The 14,445-nt window shown below is 45.0% G+C and overlaps 6 protein-coding genes across 7 annotated transcripts; 3 read left to right on the forward strand and 3 right to left on the reverse strand.

Moving 5' to 3' along the window:
- The first annotated feature begins 188 nt into the window (after nt 1–188).
- LOC108118601 (U6 snRNA methylphosphate capping enzyme Amus) lies at nt 189–1,894 on the forward strand. Its single transcript, XM_017231368.3, has 3 exons — nt 189–346; nt 410–1,173; nt 1,229–1,894. Exons 2-3 carry the CDS (start codon nt 418–420, stop codon nt 1,424–1,426), a joined length of 954 nt encoding a protein of 317 aa, XP_017086857.2. The 5' UTR covers nt 189–346; nt 410–417; the 3' UTR covers nt 1,427–1,894.
- Nucleotides 1,488–3,137, reverse strand: LOC108118600 (CCA tRNA nucleotidyltransferase 1, mitochondrial). Its single transcript, XM_017231366.3, has 2 exons — nt 1,911–3,137; nt 1,488–1,848 (listed from the first exon to the last, which is right to left on the reverse strand). Exons 1-2 carry the CDS (start codon nt 3,021–3,023, stop codon nt 1,498–1,500), a joined length of 1,464 nt encoding a protein of 487 aa, XP_017086855.2. The 5' UTR covers nt 3,024–3,137; the 3' UTR covers nt 1,488–1,497.
- Nucleotides 3,138–3,359: 222 nt separating this feature from the next.
- Nucleotides 3,360–4,862, forward strand: LOC108134468 (glyoxylate reductase/hydroxypyruvate reductase). 2 transcript variants are annotated; one of them, XM_070281849.1, is made up of 3 exons: nt 3,360–3,424; nt 3,537–3,688; nt 3,761–4,862. In XM_070281849.1, the coding sequence occupies exons 2-3, from the start codon at nt 3,549–3,551 to the stop codon at nt 4,662–4,664; spliced, it is 1,044 nt and encodes a 347-aa protein (XP_070137950.1). In that variant the 5' UTR covers nt 3,360–3,424; nt 3,537–3,548; the 3' UTR covers nt 4,665–4,862. The 2 variants fall into 2 exon arrangements, with proteins under 2 accessions (XP_070137950.1, XP_017110273.2); XM_017254784.3 differs by having other exon boundaries at nt 3,379–3,688.
- Nucleotides 4,863–4,883: 21 nt separating this feature from the next.
- Nucleotides 4,884–8,961, reverse strand: Sym (symplekin scaffold protein). Its single transcript, XM_017254782.3, has 5 exons — nt 8,615–8,961; nt 8,361–8,554; nt 6,179–8,304; nt 5,192–6,114; nt 4,884–5,137 (listed from the first exon to the last, which is right to left on the reverse strand). The coding sequence occupies exons 1-5, from the start codon at nt 8,699–8,701 to the stop codon at nt 4,967–4,969; spliced, it is 3,501 nt and encodes a 1,166-aa protein (XP_017110271.2). The 5' UTR covers nt 8,702–8,961; the 3' UTR covers nt 4,884–4,966.
- Nucleotides 8,962–9,037: 76 nt separating this feature from the next.
- Nucleotides 9,038–11,753, forward strand: Madm (MLF1-adaptor molecule). The gene is made up of 2 exons (XM_017254783.3): nt 9,038–10,683; nt 10,879–11,753. The coding sequence occupies exons 1-2, from the start codon at nt 9,538–9,540 to the stop codon at nt 11,668–11,670; spliced, it is 1,938 nt and encodes a 645-aa protein (XP_017110272.2). The 5' UTR covers nt 9,038–9,537; the 3' UTR covers nt 11,671–11,753.
- Nucleotides 11,754–12,878: 1,125 nt separating this feature from the next.
- Dcps (Decapping enzyme, scavenger) lies at nt 12,879–14,312 on the reverse strand. Its single transcript, XM_017254718.3, has 3 exons — nt 14,065–14,312; nt 13,856–14,005; nt 12,879–13,804 (listed from the first exon to the last, which is right to left on the reverse strand). Exons 1-3 carry the CDS (start codon nt 14,234–14,236, stop codon nt 12,999–13,001), a joined length of 1,128 nt encoding a protein of 375 aa, XP_017110207.2. The 5' UTR covers nt 14,237–14,312; the 3' UTR covers nt 12,879–12,998.
- Between the last annotated feature and the right edge of the window lie 133 nt (nt 14,313–14,445).

A 14,445-nucleotide genomic window follows, 5' to 3' on the forward strand; every position in this document is an offset into this window, starting at 1 on the left:
AGATTTTGTTGCAATAAACATAAATGATAAGGCATAGATATTTTTGTTAAAACATTGTTAAAAAAATTTTAATATACCACTAAATTTCCTAATTTCCTCTAAAGAGTTTAGAATTTTCTAAATTCTATTTTAAATATCGCGCCATGTTACGCTTTACCAACACTTTTCAGGGCTGAAGAGTCTTTTACAATTTATCGGTTTAACCAAATGAGACACATTTTCAAAGAAACGGTCACTCTACACGAAATCTTCCCGCGAGTTAAACATTGCGGATTTTTTTGTATATGTTTTGAGACATATTAAAGAAAAACAACAACCATTTATTGACTATCAATGGTCACCTGAGGTTAGTAATCAAAAGGTTTATAAAATGTTGAATGCCGTTTTTACCCTTTACTTTTTCTTCAAGATTTCACCATGGATGAGGAGAACAACAACAACGCAACACTTTCCGAAGTAGAAGCGAAAAAATCCGCGGAAAAACGCAAAATTAATGGGAACTTAGACGTAGAATCCAGCGAAAGTAAACGTTTAAAAGGCGATGATGCAAAAGTGGTCGTTCCTCCACGCCCACCGCCTGTAAGCCCAAAAAAACGCCTTCATCTCAATGGAGCCAACCAAACTAACAAACCCAAGCATGACAAGAAACTGAACTTTGTTTATGGCAACTATAAACACTATTACGGCAAGCGCATCCTTGACAAGGACTTCCACGACATACGTCTTGATGTTCTAGCTACCCAACCCGATTTGTTGCGTGACAAGCAAGTGTTAGACATTGGCTGCAATTCGGGACATCTCTCTATTCAAATTGCTCGGCAGTTTCACCTCAAAAGTCTCGTAGGCCTGGACATCGATCAAGGACTAGTCAAGGCCGCACAATCCGCGATTTATAACCTGAAAAGTCCACAGAATTCTGGTCCAGGATTCCCAAACAATCTTAGGTTTTTGCAGGGCAATTACGTCCTTGATGACGATGTGTTGCTGGAGATTGAGCGCCCGCAGTTTGATGTGATACTCTGTTTGTCAGTCACCAAGTGGATTCACCTTAATTTCGGTGATGCCGGGCTGAAGCAGGCCTTCCGCCGTATGTTCCTACAGCTGCGCCCAGGTGGCAAGCTAGTTCTGGAGCCTCAAGCCTTTGATGGATACAAAAGGCGTAAGAAGCTATCGGTTAGTAGACCTTTAAAACTTATCCTTCCATTAATTAATTCCTTTTTTATTTCAGGAACAAATCAGGGAAAATTATAATAATATTAAATTCCGCCCAGAACATTTCACGGAATACCTTCTCGGTCCAGAGGTGGGCTTTGCCTCCGTGGATCTCATGGGTATACCTGAGCATTGCAAGGCTGGATTCAAGCGACCTATTGAGATATTTACCAAACCTCAAGGAATCAAAGACTCAAGTACAAACTGTGATTAAGTTAAGGATCCTTTATCCTTAATAATCGTTTATAAATAAGTTAACAAATAAGTCGTTGGAATCGTATAATATTAGTGCTGTTTCGCACGTTTATTTTTGTTTGGCGAGCCGGGTGGAGAAGGCAACTTGGCCAAGATATCAGGCACCAATTTGAGTAGATCCTCTGATGTTGATTTGAAATCACTGTCTGCCCAATGGAGCTTTAGTTCATTCATAACCTGTCCAACTTTTTTTCCTTTCAAACCAAGACTACTGAGAGCATGGCCGTTGACTGGGAAGGTGGGCTTGGGCCACGATTTGAGCTGCTGATACAAATCTAGTTTATTTGTATACTTGAGCAACTGCTCAACATAGTCCCTATTGACATTAGGTTGAATGCAGAGTTTCTGGTAGTCTCGAATACTTTTGTAGTCTGTATCCACCTAAAAGATGAAAATAAAAATGTTAATTTTTGTAAGAAAATAAAAAGGAAGTGAGTTATTACCTTTTCTCGTTGCTGGGTGATGAATAAAGCCAGATCCCTTTCGTAGGCGGATAACTTGAGTCGATTGTGCATGTCCATCGCATCATTTACGGAGTTCAGCATTCCTGACATGTACAGAATAGGATAGTGCGGCTTTTCAAACTTTTCCAAAGCTTTGCAGAGTCGTTCGAATTCTTCTAAATTGGGCTTGACAGGAAATCCAATGTGCTCGAAGAGATGACAGCGATTCATCTCCAGCAACAAATCGCTTCCAAAGTTCCCCACAACTATTTTTTGCAGCTCCGCCCAGATACGCTCTCCACTAATCCTCGCCAAGCCTGCAGCATTGTCCTTCACCGCTTGCAGAGTAGCTTCGTCGTGGCTCTTTGAATCTTTAGCAATTCGTCCATAGAAACGGAAGTAACGTAGAATGCGTAAGTAGTCTTCCTTGATACGGATATCCGCATCCCCAACAAAAACTACTCGGCGATCCTGCAGATCATCGTAGCCATAAAAGTAGTCATAGACGGTGCCGTCGAGCCCAAGGAACATCGAGTTGATGGTTAAGTCGCGCCGATTGGCATCTAGCTGCCAGTCGGTGGTGTACACCACCTCCGCGTGCCTGCCATCGGTACGAATGTCGATGCGTAGAGTGGTGACCTCAAAGTTCTCCTTGTCGTTGATTCGCGGTGTTATGGTTCCGTGTTTCTCGCCATTGGCGTTGATCATCCTCACTTCCTCCTTTTCGAACATCTCCTTCATCTGGCTTGGAGTGGCTGTAGTGGCGAAATCAATGTCTTTCGGCTCCATATTCATCAGAATGTCGCGCACTGCACCGCCGGCGATCCTCAGCTCGTAATCGTACTTTTTGAACAACGAAACAAGGGACTCTAGTTCTGGTGTAAATATGCTTTGGAATTCGGGAGAGCTAATCTTTTTAAAAGCTGGATCCTTTCGCATTTTTGGCGGCTTTCCCAGCTGGGCTACTAATTCGGGAGAAGGATCACGAGGATTAGTGGGACTCGGTCCCATGACGCCGACTGTTTTGGTCCAGCAACTGCTCTGACGGAGATTCAAGCCCAACGAGGTAAAGGCACGGGCGGTCAGTTTAAGAAGGTTACCTGAACCATTCATGGATCAGCTTTCCTAGGCCTTAGAAACTACTTCCTTTAGCTGGAACACGCTTTTTTTTTACCGAATAATATTTATAGTTTGACAGTTGTGAGACCAGATGTTTTCTCTATTCCGCACCCTACAATATTAGGGTATTTCGGGTTTTATGTAAACATTAAATATATATAACTAAACCAATTCTTTCTTATGTAAGTAATTTATTTATTATGTACAATATAAGAAACATTTTTAATATTGTAAAAAATTTATAAAAAGATTTGCCCAGCAAAATATATTTTAATGTTTTTTCTTAATAAATTTCTTTTATTTTCTTATTTTAAACAAAGTAAGCCTTTTTCAAAATAGTCTTTTTTGGCACGCATTTGAAAAAATTAAAAAATTCATATCCTAAATTTTAAAGGGTACAATAGAAAGTTTCCTTTTTTTACTGCAGATAAAGCTTTATTCATTTTTCCCGCCTCCAAGCAAGGTCACATTGGATTCAAACCTGTTACTTTGTTTACCATTTTCCAGACATTTGAATTAATGCCACCGCGCCTGCCACTTGCACCGCTTAGAAACCTCCTGCCATTTGGACGCGGATCTAGAACCATGAGCTCCCAACCAACTGTATACGTGACCCGTCCGGATGTTGATTCCAGCGGTTTGGAACTTTTGCGTAAGAGGTTGTTGTTTCTCCAAATTACCACCGGCTTATTAGCATATGTTTTAAAATTAATATGCTTGACTTTTTGCAGCTGCCAGGTGAGCACTTGGAATGAGGCCTTGCCCGTACCTCGGACCGAGCTTCTGCGGCAAATTGCTGGAAAGGATGCCTTATACTGCGCTTTGACTGATAAGATTGATAAGGAAGTGCTGGATGCTGCAGGTTCCCAGCTTAAATGTGTGGCCACCATATCGGTTGGCTACGAGCACATTGACGTGGAAGAGTGCAAGAAACGTGGCATTCGCGTAGGATACACTCCGGATGTCCTAACTGATGCCACGGCGGAGCTTACGCTTGCTCTTCTCTTGGCCACCAATCGGCGGTTGTTCGAGGCCAACAAGCAGGTCTATAACGGTGGCTGGAAGTCCTGGGCGCCCATGTGGATGTGTGGCCAAGGGCTCAAGGGATCTCGAGTAGGTCTCTTTGGCTTTGGACGCATTGGTCAAGAGATTGCGGCACGCATTGTCCCTTTTAAGCCGTCGGAGATAACCTACACGACCCGAACGCAACGTCCTCAGGAAGCAAAGGTGGTCAACGCCCGATACGTAGACTTTGATGAGATGCTGTGCAACTCCGACTTTATCGTTGTCTGTTGTGCTTTGACTCCGGAAACCAAAGAAATTTTCAACGCCGAGGCCTTCCAGAAAATGAAATCGAACTGCATCTTTATCAACACAGCTCGCGGAGGAAATGTGGACCAGAAGGCTCTATACGAGGCCCTTAAATGCAAACGTATTTTGGCCGCTGGTCTGGACGTGACCACTCCGGAGCCTCTGCCACTTGATGATCCGTTGTTGACGCTTGACAATATTGTTATCCTTCCCCATATCGGCAGTGCTGATATCGAAACTCGCAAAGAAATGTCGCGGATAACAGCACGAAATATTTTAGCTGCTCTGGCTGGAGAAAAAATGGAAGCTGAAGTAGGACTCTAGACTTTTCACATTATCTTAAAATTACTACATATATAGGGTCGAACCTTATGCATTTTCCAATCGAGTAAATAAGGGAATAAGGGACAGTTTTTAACTTTTTTAAAAAGTACACGTTGTGTAATGGAACTTTAGTCCCAAAACCCCATAATAAAACTTAAATAAAAACCTCTCAAAAAACCTGTAAATTACAACTCTAAAAGTGGAATAAAACATCAATAATTGGAATATTATAATTTAACCATTGTCTTATTAGGTAAGTTGCAGAAATTCTATGGCTAAACAACAAAATCAATCTGCTTTCACTAATCCTCCCCTGGTGGCAAAGGCTGGTTAAGATCGCTGGAAACTGGTGCGGGTACAGGCAGGGGCGTTAGGGAAGTTAGTACAGGTACTGTAGAGATGACACCAATATCCGAAGGATCCAGAACCTCCTTTTTAATGTGATCGGCACTGATATAACCGCCGCTTTCATCCTAAAAGAAAGAACTTATAAATAAAATCAAAACAAAAAAATATTTTGTAGTTACCGTGACAAATACATCGACCGACTTTCCGGATATAATATCCAGCACCTGCTGGGTAATGCCACTGCCGTTCATCGGCTCGTCTTGCATGCTGTCTGCGTACTCCATCAGCGCCGGTCTTAGGTCAGGGCACTGCTGCAGTGCGTCAACCAACTGGGCGGGTGGAAGGTGAAGCAACACAGGCAGAGACTGCGGCTTGAGGCGCTGTATAGTCTTGAGGAAGCCCTCCCAGATAACCTTTTGCCGCCAGACCTGCTTCATGATCAGCCGTTGCAACAGATTGAGCACAAAGTTGGATAGACGAGGGTACAAAGTCAAACTTTGGATTGTAGTTCGCATCATAAGAGTGGGCAGAGGGTTAACCTCCAATAGTTGCTGAAGAACCGCCATTAGGACCTCCTGTGTGTACAGTTCACGTTCGCCCAAACACAACGAAGTGGCTTTTACTATAGACTTCAGGTCACAAACACTCGGATCCATAGTGTGAAGGGCCACCAGTATATCTGTCGGTGACAGGGCCATTGTCTGATTGGCAAACTCGGCCCCGATACCGAGCAATCGATTAAAAACTTCCTTGACCACAGCGGGATTCAATTTGATAAGCTTTGGCAGCACGGCAATAAGCTCGGCACGAGATAAACCGCTCAATACGGGTATCATCACCCGCACATCCTTAACCTTGTGCTGGTAGAGATCGCGTACTCGACGTACCAGATCCACGTGAGGCGTGGGCACGCGTTCAGTTAGTATGTAAATGATGCGGATCACTAGAGTCTCCATGCCCTTCGGGCAATCTTCTATCAGTTTAAGAAGTACAGGGTTCTCTACGCCCAGCTTTTTAATGGGCATGTCGAGGCTGCGGAGGATTGTGCGTTTTAGTTCCGAAGAGGTGGACACAAACACTTGACACACCTTATCAAGGTAAACTGTAACCAGGATAAAATATTAACTATTAGTTGTGGTATATGGATATAATCAATGTACACTAACCTTCCGGCTTGTAAGGCATCAGGGTCAGCGCCAAACCCAGGCATACTTTGGCTGTATCCTCACACCAGGCTGAATCCGCTGTGGGACGGCCATAGTCCGCTGAAAAGATTGCTGCAGGTGGCGTCTCCAGCTCCACATACTTTAGCCATTCCAATGCGAACTCATCAATCCTTGAGGGCAGAATTTTGTGGACATGGTAAAGGGTCACCAGGTGAGCCAAAGCGCGATCCTGAAGATCAGCACGTTCGTGAACCGAAAAATTGAGCAGCACGCGCAGAAATCGATTCTTGCGAGGAGGCCTCAGCACTGCCAAGTCCTTTATGAGCTCAAGGCCGTACTGGCTGAACTCGTCAATAAGACTTAGCTGCACTAGGTGCCCGATGGCGTCTTCGGGCAGAATGGGCGCCTCTAGATAAACGCGACGTAGAAGTATAATCTTCTCCTTGTGTTCGCATTTTTCCCCGATCCCGAAGATCAGCTGATTGAGAAGTTCGTTGTAGGCGTGATCTGGACGATTCTCAGTTTTTACGTAGGTGTGCCTTGTGAATCCCTGCAGAAGGGAGTACTCCTCAAACAGCCACGAAAAGGCCAGGTCTATGCGTTGTTTAACGTCCTCTAGAATAAACTCCATAATGCCGTAACGTACATTGTCCGGAAAAGTGGCGGCTATCACAGTGACCAGCTTTCTTCGCCTGGAGGCCACACCCCCTTTGATGCACTGGCGTTCCGAGTTTAAAATGCGACGCACTGCATCTGTAAGGAACTTTTCTTTTATGTTGCGCGGTAATGGTTTAGTTATCTCCTGTAACTTTAGAGTCTTGGCGCGCTCCTTCATCCGTTCGATCACCGTTTGTTCACCCTTGGCGCGTTCCATTGTCTCGCGCAGCTTTTTAGTAGCTTCTTCCTTGCGCTGAAGTTCCTCCTCGCTGTGTTTCCTGGCTGACTCTTCATCCACTTCCATGGAACTGCTTTCGTTATCGCGCACCTGAACTTTCTTCACTTTCATAGGTGGCTCCCGACTGAATGTGGCAGCTCCCGGTCCCAAACGTTTCTCGGTAAGTTGCTCCCCGAACATCCGCGAAATATTACTAACCTGCTGCTGCAAGGACATCTGCCGAATGGGAGTGTATTCGTCCAGAAACTTTTGTGGAGCCTCTGCCGGCAGAGTGGGCAGGAATTCCACAACTAGAGAAACTACAGTTTCAGGGGCGCGCAAATGCTCCGCCAGGAACTTTTCATTCACCCGTGTGGACTTTAATTTCTGCCTTTCCAACTCCTCAGTATCAAGCTCCATCTCTCGAGAAACCTCTCGTTCACGCTGCTCGTTGGCCAGTCGAGCTCGTTTCGCCAAACTTTGAGCAGCGTTTTCCAGAATGCGCTTTTGCCGCCTTGCCATCTCCTGCTTGTCCATTTTAGGCATAAGCTTTTGAATCTCGCTTGAAGATGAGCCAAGATCCAGCAGCAAGCCACGGATGGTAGCGGAGAACTCGAAGGCTCCACGGTTCTTCAAAAGTGTCTGTAGCTGCATTTTCAAGCTCTTGCGAACAGAGCTCACCTGGGAGTCGGTAAGTGTTGGTGGTAAGTTGGCGTTTAATTGCTTAAAAGCTTCCACTACAGCTCCCATGAAAACTGGCCGCATCTTGGCCACAGTGCACAAGCTACTCGTGCATGCAATCAAGTTCACAGATGAAATATGGGTTGTGCCATGAAACTGCAGCATTATGTCGAATATATTGTTAGCCTCTTCCTGCAACTTTTGGCGGCGAAAGAGTTGACAGTGTTCCGGAACGTCAGCTAGCGAAAAGTCTCCATCCCTTTTCAAGCTATCCTCGTCAGCATAACTCTGAAGAATGATGACACCCTCCAAGAACTTAATTGCGTTTGTGCGAATACCGTCGTTCTCGTTGTCGATCAAATCAAGAATCTGGGCCTTAATAAGGCTAAGTACGTTCCACGATTGCTCGGCACTGTCACCGGGCTCGGAGAGGTTGCACAAGTACTGCAATCCGTTCTTATAGATGCTGCCACAGGCTTGAATCACACGCTTAATAACCTGGGCCGATTTATCACGCAATAACATGGAAACAATATTGATCAAATGTGGCAGTAGTTCCACTTTAACTTTGCTGGAATCGAAATTATATTAAAGAAAATGGAATTACAAAGAATTTGGAATTATTACCAAACTTGCTCCACGAACGCAACTACCTGCTTGCGGACCTCCATATTCTGATCGTGCGCCTGAGACAGGATCGGTTCCAGAAATTCATCAGCTAACTCCACACATGATCCCAGAATAGTCTCCTGGATCTTGACGAGCAATTCGCACTTTATGGATGCCGATGCAATTACCAGTTCGTTGCACCACTCTACCACCTAAAATTGTTGAAGAAAAAATTATTTGTTTGGAGGTTTGGAATTGAATTTTCTTTTTACCTTTGACCGGGCGATCGCAGTCTTTTCATCTGTGAAAAGATTGGCTGTCTCCGAGACAAATTGACTGCGTCCAATTATGCTATCCATTATTGGTCTTTTTAACAAACTCTACTTAAAATTAAAAAAATATTTAGTCGTTTAAGAGTCGCCGGCACAGATGATACCAAGCGAGCATCGATAACACCACCTGGACGGATGCTCAATGAGCGGTTAATCGTAAGTTTTAGCTATTTTTATCAATAAAACCAATAAATGGGAAATTAAATATTTCAATTATAGCATGTTGAAGTGAATCCGCTGGAAATATTGAAAGATTGAATATTGTCACAAAATATTTTTTTTTTATGAACTTTAAATTTTGCAAGCTATTTATCGATAGTTGTGTCATGCGACGGACTTCTGATTTGCGGGGGTGACTATCGATAGGCTCGATGCATCGATTTACTCACATTTCTTGGGTGTTTTAAAAAGAAAAGCGTGAAAAACGGCCCAAATAAACGAATCATCTGCGTGTCGGGAAGAAAAGTGCATCGAACCGAAAGCCATACCTTCCGCAGCTGTTGAAGGCCTCGAAAAATACTGCCAAATAGTTAAAGTAACCGTATCAGTCGTCTCGCAGTCGCAGCGCAGCGAGTGTTATTTAGCGCAGGGGGGAGGGAGTGTATGTGCGTGTGTATGTGTGGGCCAGTGAGTGGGCAGAGGAGCAGCAGCGGATGTGGATGTAGCTCGAAGGAGCCCGCAGTCAGCAGCGGATACCACGAAAAGCAAACGGAGACAAGAAAATAAACACTACACTGGAAACCTTAAACGCGGCAACGCATAGGAGGGGTTTTCTGGAACAACAGCAGCAGCAACCGCCGAAGTCGCAGCAGAGACTGAGCAGAGGCAGAGACAGCCGCAGCCGCGTCGGTGACCGCACCCTAATGTCAAATAGCCAAGCAAATGCCGGCAGCAGTGGTAGCGCGGTAGCGGATGAACCGATCCAGCTCCAACCCCCCACAAATCCGAATCCGAATCCGAATGCATCCAGCCAAGCAGCAGCTGCAGCAGCAGCGGCAGCAGCTACGCCGGCGTCGCAGCAGCAGCAGCCCCCTCACATAGTCGGAGCCTCAACAGCTGATGCGGGCACAAGTAGCGTTCAGGTGTCCGAAGGGGTCAACCTAGATTCGTCGCCCCGCGAAAGCGGTGACGATTCTGAGGATGAAAGTGAAATCCTGGAGGAGTCGCCATGCGGACGGTGGCTGAAGCGGCGCGAGGAGGTCGACCAACGCGACGTACCCGGGATCGACTGCGTCCACCTGGCCATGGACACCGAGGAGGGTGTCGAGGTGGTGTGGAACGAGGTGCAATATGCTAGCCTGCAGGAGCTCAAGTCGCAGGAGGAGAAGATGCGACAGGTGTTCGACAATCTCCTGCAGCTGGACCACCAGAACATTGTCAAGTTCCACCGCTACTGGACGGACACACAGCACGCGGAGCGTCCTCGGGTGGTCTTCATCACCGAGTACATGTCGTCGGGCTCGCTGAAACAGTTCCTCAAGCGCACCAAGCGCAACGCCAAGCGGTTGCCGCTGGAGTCTTGGCGCCGCTGGTGCACCCAAATCCTGTCCGCCCTCAGCTATTTGCATTCCTGCACGCCGCCCATCATTCACGGCAACCTAACCTGTGATAGCATCTTCATCCAGCACAACGGTCTGGTCAAGATCGGCTCGGTGGTTCCCGATGCGGTCCACTACAGCGTCCGGCGGGGCCGAGAACGGGATCGAGAGCAAGAACGCGAGCGCGAACGGGGAGCCCACTACTTCCAGGCGCCGGAGTACGGAGCAGCCGAACAGCTTACAGCCGCCCTCGACATCTACGCGTTCGGGATGTGCGCTCTGGAGATGGCCGCCCTAGAGATCCAACCCAGCAATAGCGAGTCGACTGCCATCAACGAGGAGACCATCCAGCGCACAATCCTCAGCCTTGAGAGCGACCTGCAGCGCGATTTAATACGCAAGTGTCTCAATCCGCAGCCGCAGGATCGGCCCAGTGCCAATGATCTGCTCTTTCACCCACTGCTTTTCGAGGTGAGTGGTGTGGTTTCTGTTATACACCAGTTTATAGCAGACACCAATTAATTAATGACAGTTTTTAGTATCAATATCAAGTGTACTTAGGGAGAGCTGTCTTTTTTTTAATCGATTACATTTTTTAGTTCCTCTGACAGTAGTCTTAGTTTTGTCAAAAAAACAGTATTTAAAATTTGATTTGTTTGTTTGCAGGTACACTCCCTCAAACTACTGACGGCCCACTGTCTGGTCTTTTCGCCCGCCAACCGCACCATGTTCTCGGAGACCGCTTTCGACGGACTGATGCAACGCTATTACCAGCCGGATGTTGTGATGGCCCAACTGCGAATGGCTGGCGGGCAGGAGCGACAATACCGCCTAGCCGACGTCTCTGGAGCCGATAAGCTCGAGAAGTTCGTCGAAGATGTGAAGTATGGGGTGTATCCGCTGATCACGTACAGCGGCAAGAAGCCGCCAACTTTCCGTTCGCGGGCCGCCTCACCAGAACGGGCTGACTCTGTGAAATCGGCCTCGCCGGAACCGGTGGACACCGAGTCGCGGCGCATCGTCAACATGATGTGCAGCGTGAAAATCAAGGAGGACAGCAACGACATAATCATGACAATACTGCTCCGCATGGACGACAAGATGAATCGTCAGTTGACGTGTCAGGTGAACGAGAACGATACGGCGGCGGATCTGACCAGTGAATTGGTGCGCCTGGGCTTTGTCCATCTGGACGATCAGGACAAGATCCAGGTCCTACTCGAGGAGACGCTCAAGGCTGGCGTTCTGAGCGATGGCGCCGGAGCGGAAAGCTCAGGCGCTGGGGTGACCACCACCGCGACTATGGCGGCGTTGGAGCAACTGGAGCGGAACTGGTCAATTTCTTCAGATGCCGCAGACAAGCAGGCCACTGCGGTGATGTACGTGCCCCAGGAGCAGCAGCACCTGGATTCGGTGACGGCGGACGTGGAGCAGTCGGGCGCCGCGACGAGCAATTGAGAGTATAAGCTTAGTATTCAGGGCAGGCCAGCGCGTATTGTTTTTATTGTATTGGGAAATTACACATTACGATTTTATTACTACTATTATTTGTTATTTTTATATATATACCTATATATGTATGTATATGTATATGTATGTATGTATTTGAAATAATATTTATGTATGTATGTACCATAAACGATGTTGAACCAGGCTTCCAAGCTAAAGATTTCCAAGACACAAGACACACACACACACAAAAACACTCTAGGGTGGGTCGATTTGTGTGGATCCAAAACAGAAGAATAGTTATATACTAGCAGAAAAGAACGGATAAGAGAATTCTGGTTGAATATTGTAATTTTTACCATTTCAAAAATGTTTTTGAAGCATCTCCATTAAGCCAGACGAAACTCCAGTTCTTTTATTATTTGCTTGGCTTTAATGTAATAATTTATAACTAAAGTCGCTATTTAAATTGCAAATTTTTAATCAAAATTAACTCTTTGGATCCCGAACCTTCAGACATAGTTATCGACCCAACCTTTAGAACACTATTTGAGATATACACCTCACACCGAGCTAAGAAGCTGAATATAACAAGCATTCGCTTAGCACAACTCTTGAGCCAGCTCGAATCGAATTCGCAGCTCTCAAATCATCCAGACACAATTGGAATACGAAAATGCAGATTTGCCAATTTCGAAATAGTGTGTCTGGGCGCCACTACGAAGACGATTTTTTCTAGGACTATATCAAATTTCATAATTTAGCCATGCCGCGATGAGAACAAAACCTAAAACGCAGTGGAATGTATTTAAATGTATTACAAATATAAACAAATACGCAGGGCCACGAAAAAAATAAATTATTAAACTAGAAAACAAGATACAAAACTATATTAACACAAGCAGAGCATGCAACAACAATAATACACAACTGACATAGCTACACTATTATGAAATAAATAAAGATGGCAGCCAGCTAACTAATTTTAGTTTTTCTCTCCCCCACCTTTTATTCGTCAATTAGGTTTAATTCAAGCTCGCATGGAAGCTTAAGGCGATTAAATTAGAGAAGTTGTGTAGCTCAATTGGTAGGCTTATTAAATAAAGTGTCGAATTTATAGCTATTTAATGCCTGAAAGTGAAAGCAAATGCAGTATCAAATTTTTCAAAACATTTTAATTTATTTTGATTTTTATAAATAGAAAAATGTTAGAATACATGATTAGGACAAAATCTCCTACTAGTTGCATCTTTAAGTAATAGCGTACCCTTCATGGGTAAGGTTCCTTTTGATTTCAATTTCATAACCACTTTAAACTTAGAAGATAGAAATGATATTTAAGCACATGCCTGGGCAGTACCCTCGGTCTCTTTTGGCTCTGGGGTGGCCAACTTGCGGCGCTTACACTGGCGTTCGTCGGATTCTTCGTCACTGAAACCCTCCTCGGATGCCTTGATGGGTGTTTCAACACTCTTCTCCTTTTTATCGCTTAATTCTGGTACTTTTCGAACTGATAGTTCCTCTTCGTAGAGGTCTAACAGCTTATTTCCCTCGTAAAGGACAAAAGGTAGCGTGGCTCGCTGGTAATAATCCGGAATCAACTCCAAATTGTTAATCACCGTGTCCAACATGTGTGATTTCTCACACCAGATTCCGGGCGCATCGTTTCGCACAGGATTGATGTGGACATGCAGGTGGTAGAACGAAGGCTGATAATGGAAGTACATGCGTAGCTGGTTAGGATTCACGCCATAACGCTCAAATATTGCCTTCTTTGATGATTCACGCAAGTTACGGAGCAGGTTCAGGTGGCTACCGTTGAGATCCCTCAAAGATTTGATATCGTGCTTGCGTATAATGCCTAACAGATACAGATTTTCAACATTGCGGCCATCCCACTTGAGATCGGGCAGCAGGATGAATCCCGTCTCTGCATCATTGTCTTCGAATACGATTCGCTCCTTCTCCTGCTTATGCTCAAGAATATTGTAGACCCACTCCAAAGAAAACTGGCTTTCTTTGAGGTAGGGCAGGGTTATCTTTTCATATAGCTCGGGAGTCTCCCGAATGAGGTACTTCTGGCAAATGGAATACTTCTCGATGTGCTTGTCTGTTGCAGGATAAATAACAGTGCTCTTGACACCTAGGAAAATTTGATAAATAAAAGTCACAATAACTAATACCGGAATCTTACCACAAAGATCTCTACTTGGAACAACTTGAAAGCTTCCGTAAATGTTGTTCACAAATTCTGTAGCTACCTTCAGATCTGAGCTGAAATAGCTTGGCTTTTTGGGAGACTCTTCTGCAGCAGGTTCAGTAGCCACATCACTTTCCCGATATGCTGCAATCAAGAATCATATTAGGTCTATTAAAATTGAGATAATACCATGTTTCTCCCACCATTTTTCTCAAAAACAACAATTGCATCGTCTGTTTCCGACAGATCTGGAAATGTTCCCAGCAAGGATATACTCTTCCTCACGCTGTTATTACTAAGTATCCGCTTAAGGCGGAATTTCGACAAGTCATATGAAGGCGATTTCGCTTCTGGGCTTTCTGCTGGTGCCGGCATTTTAATTATTACAATAATAAATGCAAAAAAAGAAATTAGTTATCTTGCGGCTTTTATAGTGATGGGCTGGCCAACAAAATCCGAGATATCGATAGAAAGGCAACTTATTCGATTACATAATGAAAAAAGGGACTTTTTTAAATTAAGAAAAGTAAGTAATGGATTCTTTAAAAGAAAATGGATTCAGAAAGTAATTATTTCTGATTCGC

Source organism: Drosophila bipectinata, chromosome 3R, assembly GCF_030179905.1.
Source record: "Drosophila bipectinata strain 14024-0381.07 chromosome 3R, DbipHiC1v2, whole genome shotgun sequence".
Classification (NCBI taxonomy): Eukaryota; Metazoa; Arthropoda; class Insecta; order Diptera; family Drosophilidae; genus Drosophila; species Drosophila bipectinata.

What these genes read in the sequence shown, in the direction of transcription:
- LOC108118601 (XM_017231368.3), top strand. Translation starts at nt 418, where the DNA reads ATGGATGAGGAGAACAACAACAACGCAACACTTTCCGAAGTAGAAGCG. An exon ending in AAAGGCGTAAGAAGCTATCG is followed by an intron (nt 1,174 to 1,228) that starts GTTAGTAGACCT and finishes TTTTTATTTCAG; the next exon opens with GAACAAATCAGGGAAAATTA.
- LOC108118600 (XM_017231366.3), bottom strand. Translation starts at nt 3,023, where the DNA reads ATGAATGGTTCAGGTAACCTTCTTAAACTGACCGCCCGTGCCTTTACC. An exon ending in TCACCCAGCAACGAGAAAAG is followed by an intron (nt 1,849 to 1,910) that starts GTAATAACTCAC and finishes TTCATCTTTTAG; the next exon opens with GTGGATACAGACTACAAAAG.
- LOC108134468 (XM_070281849.1), top strand. Translation starts at nt 3,549, where the DNA reads ATGCCACCGCGCCTGCCACTTGCACCGCTTAGAAACCTCCTGCCATTT. An exon ending in TTGGAACTTTTGCGTAAGAG is followed by an intron (nt 3,689 to 3,760) that starts GTTGTTGTTTCT and finishes GACTTTTTGCAG; the next exon opens with CTGCCAGGTGAGCACTTGGA.
- Sym (XM_017254782.3), bottom strand. Translation starts at nt 8,701, where the DNA reads ATGGATAGCATAATTGGACGCAGTCAATTTGTCTCGGAGACAGCCAAT. An exon ending in GATGCCTTACAAGCCGGAAG is followed by an intron (nt 6,115 to 6,178) that starts GTTAGTGTACAT and finishes TCCTGGTTACAG; the next exon opens with TTTACCTTGATAAGGTGTGT. An exon ending in CGGTCGATGTATTTGTCACG is followed by an intron (nt 5,138 to 5,191) that starts GTAACTACAAAA and finishes TCTTTCTTTTAG; the next exon opens with GATGAAAGCGGCGGTTATAT.
- Madm (XM_017254783.3), top strand. Translation starts at nt 9,538, where the DNA reads ATGTCAAATAGCCAAGCAAATGCCGGCAGCAGTGGTAGCGCGGTAGCG. An exon ending in TTCACCCACTGCTTTTCGAG is followed by an intron (nt 10,684 to 10,878) that starts GTGAGTGGTGTG and finishes GTTTGTTTGCAG; the next exon opens with GTACACTCCCTCAAACTACT.
- Dcps (XM_017254718.3), bottom strand. Translation starts at nt 14,236, where the DNA reads ATGCCGGCACCAGCAGAAAGCCCAGAAGCGAAATCGCCTTCATATGAC. An exon ending in TGTTGTTTTTGAGAAAAATG is followed by an intron (nt 14,006 to 14,064) that starts GTGGGAGAAACA and finishes TCTTGATTGCAG; the next exon opens with CATATCGGGAAAGTGATGTG. An exon ending in TCCAAGTAGAGATCTTTGTG is followed by an intron (nt 13,805 to 13,855) that starts GTAAGATTCCGG and finishes AAATTTTCCTAG; the next exon opens with GTGTCAAGAGCACTGTTATT.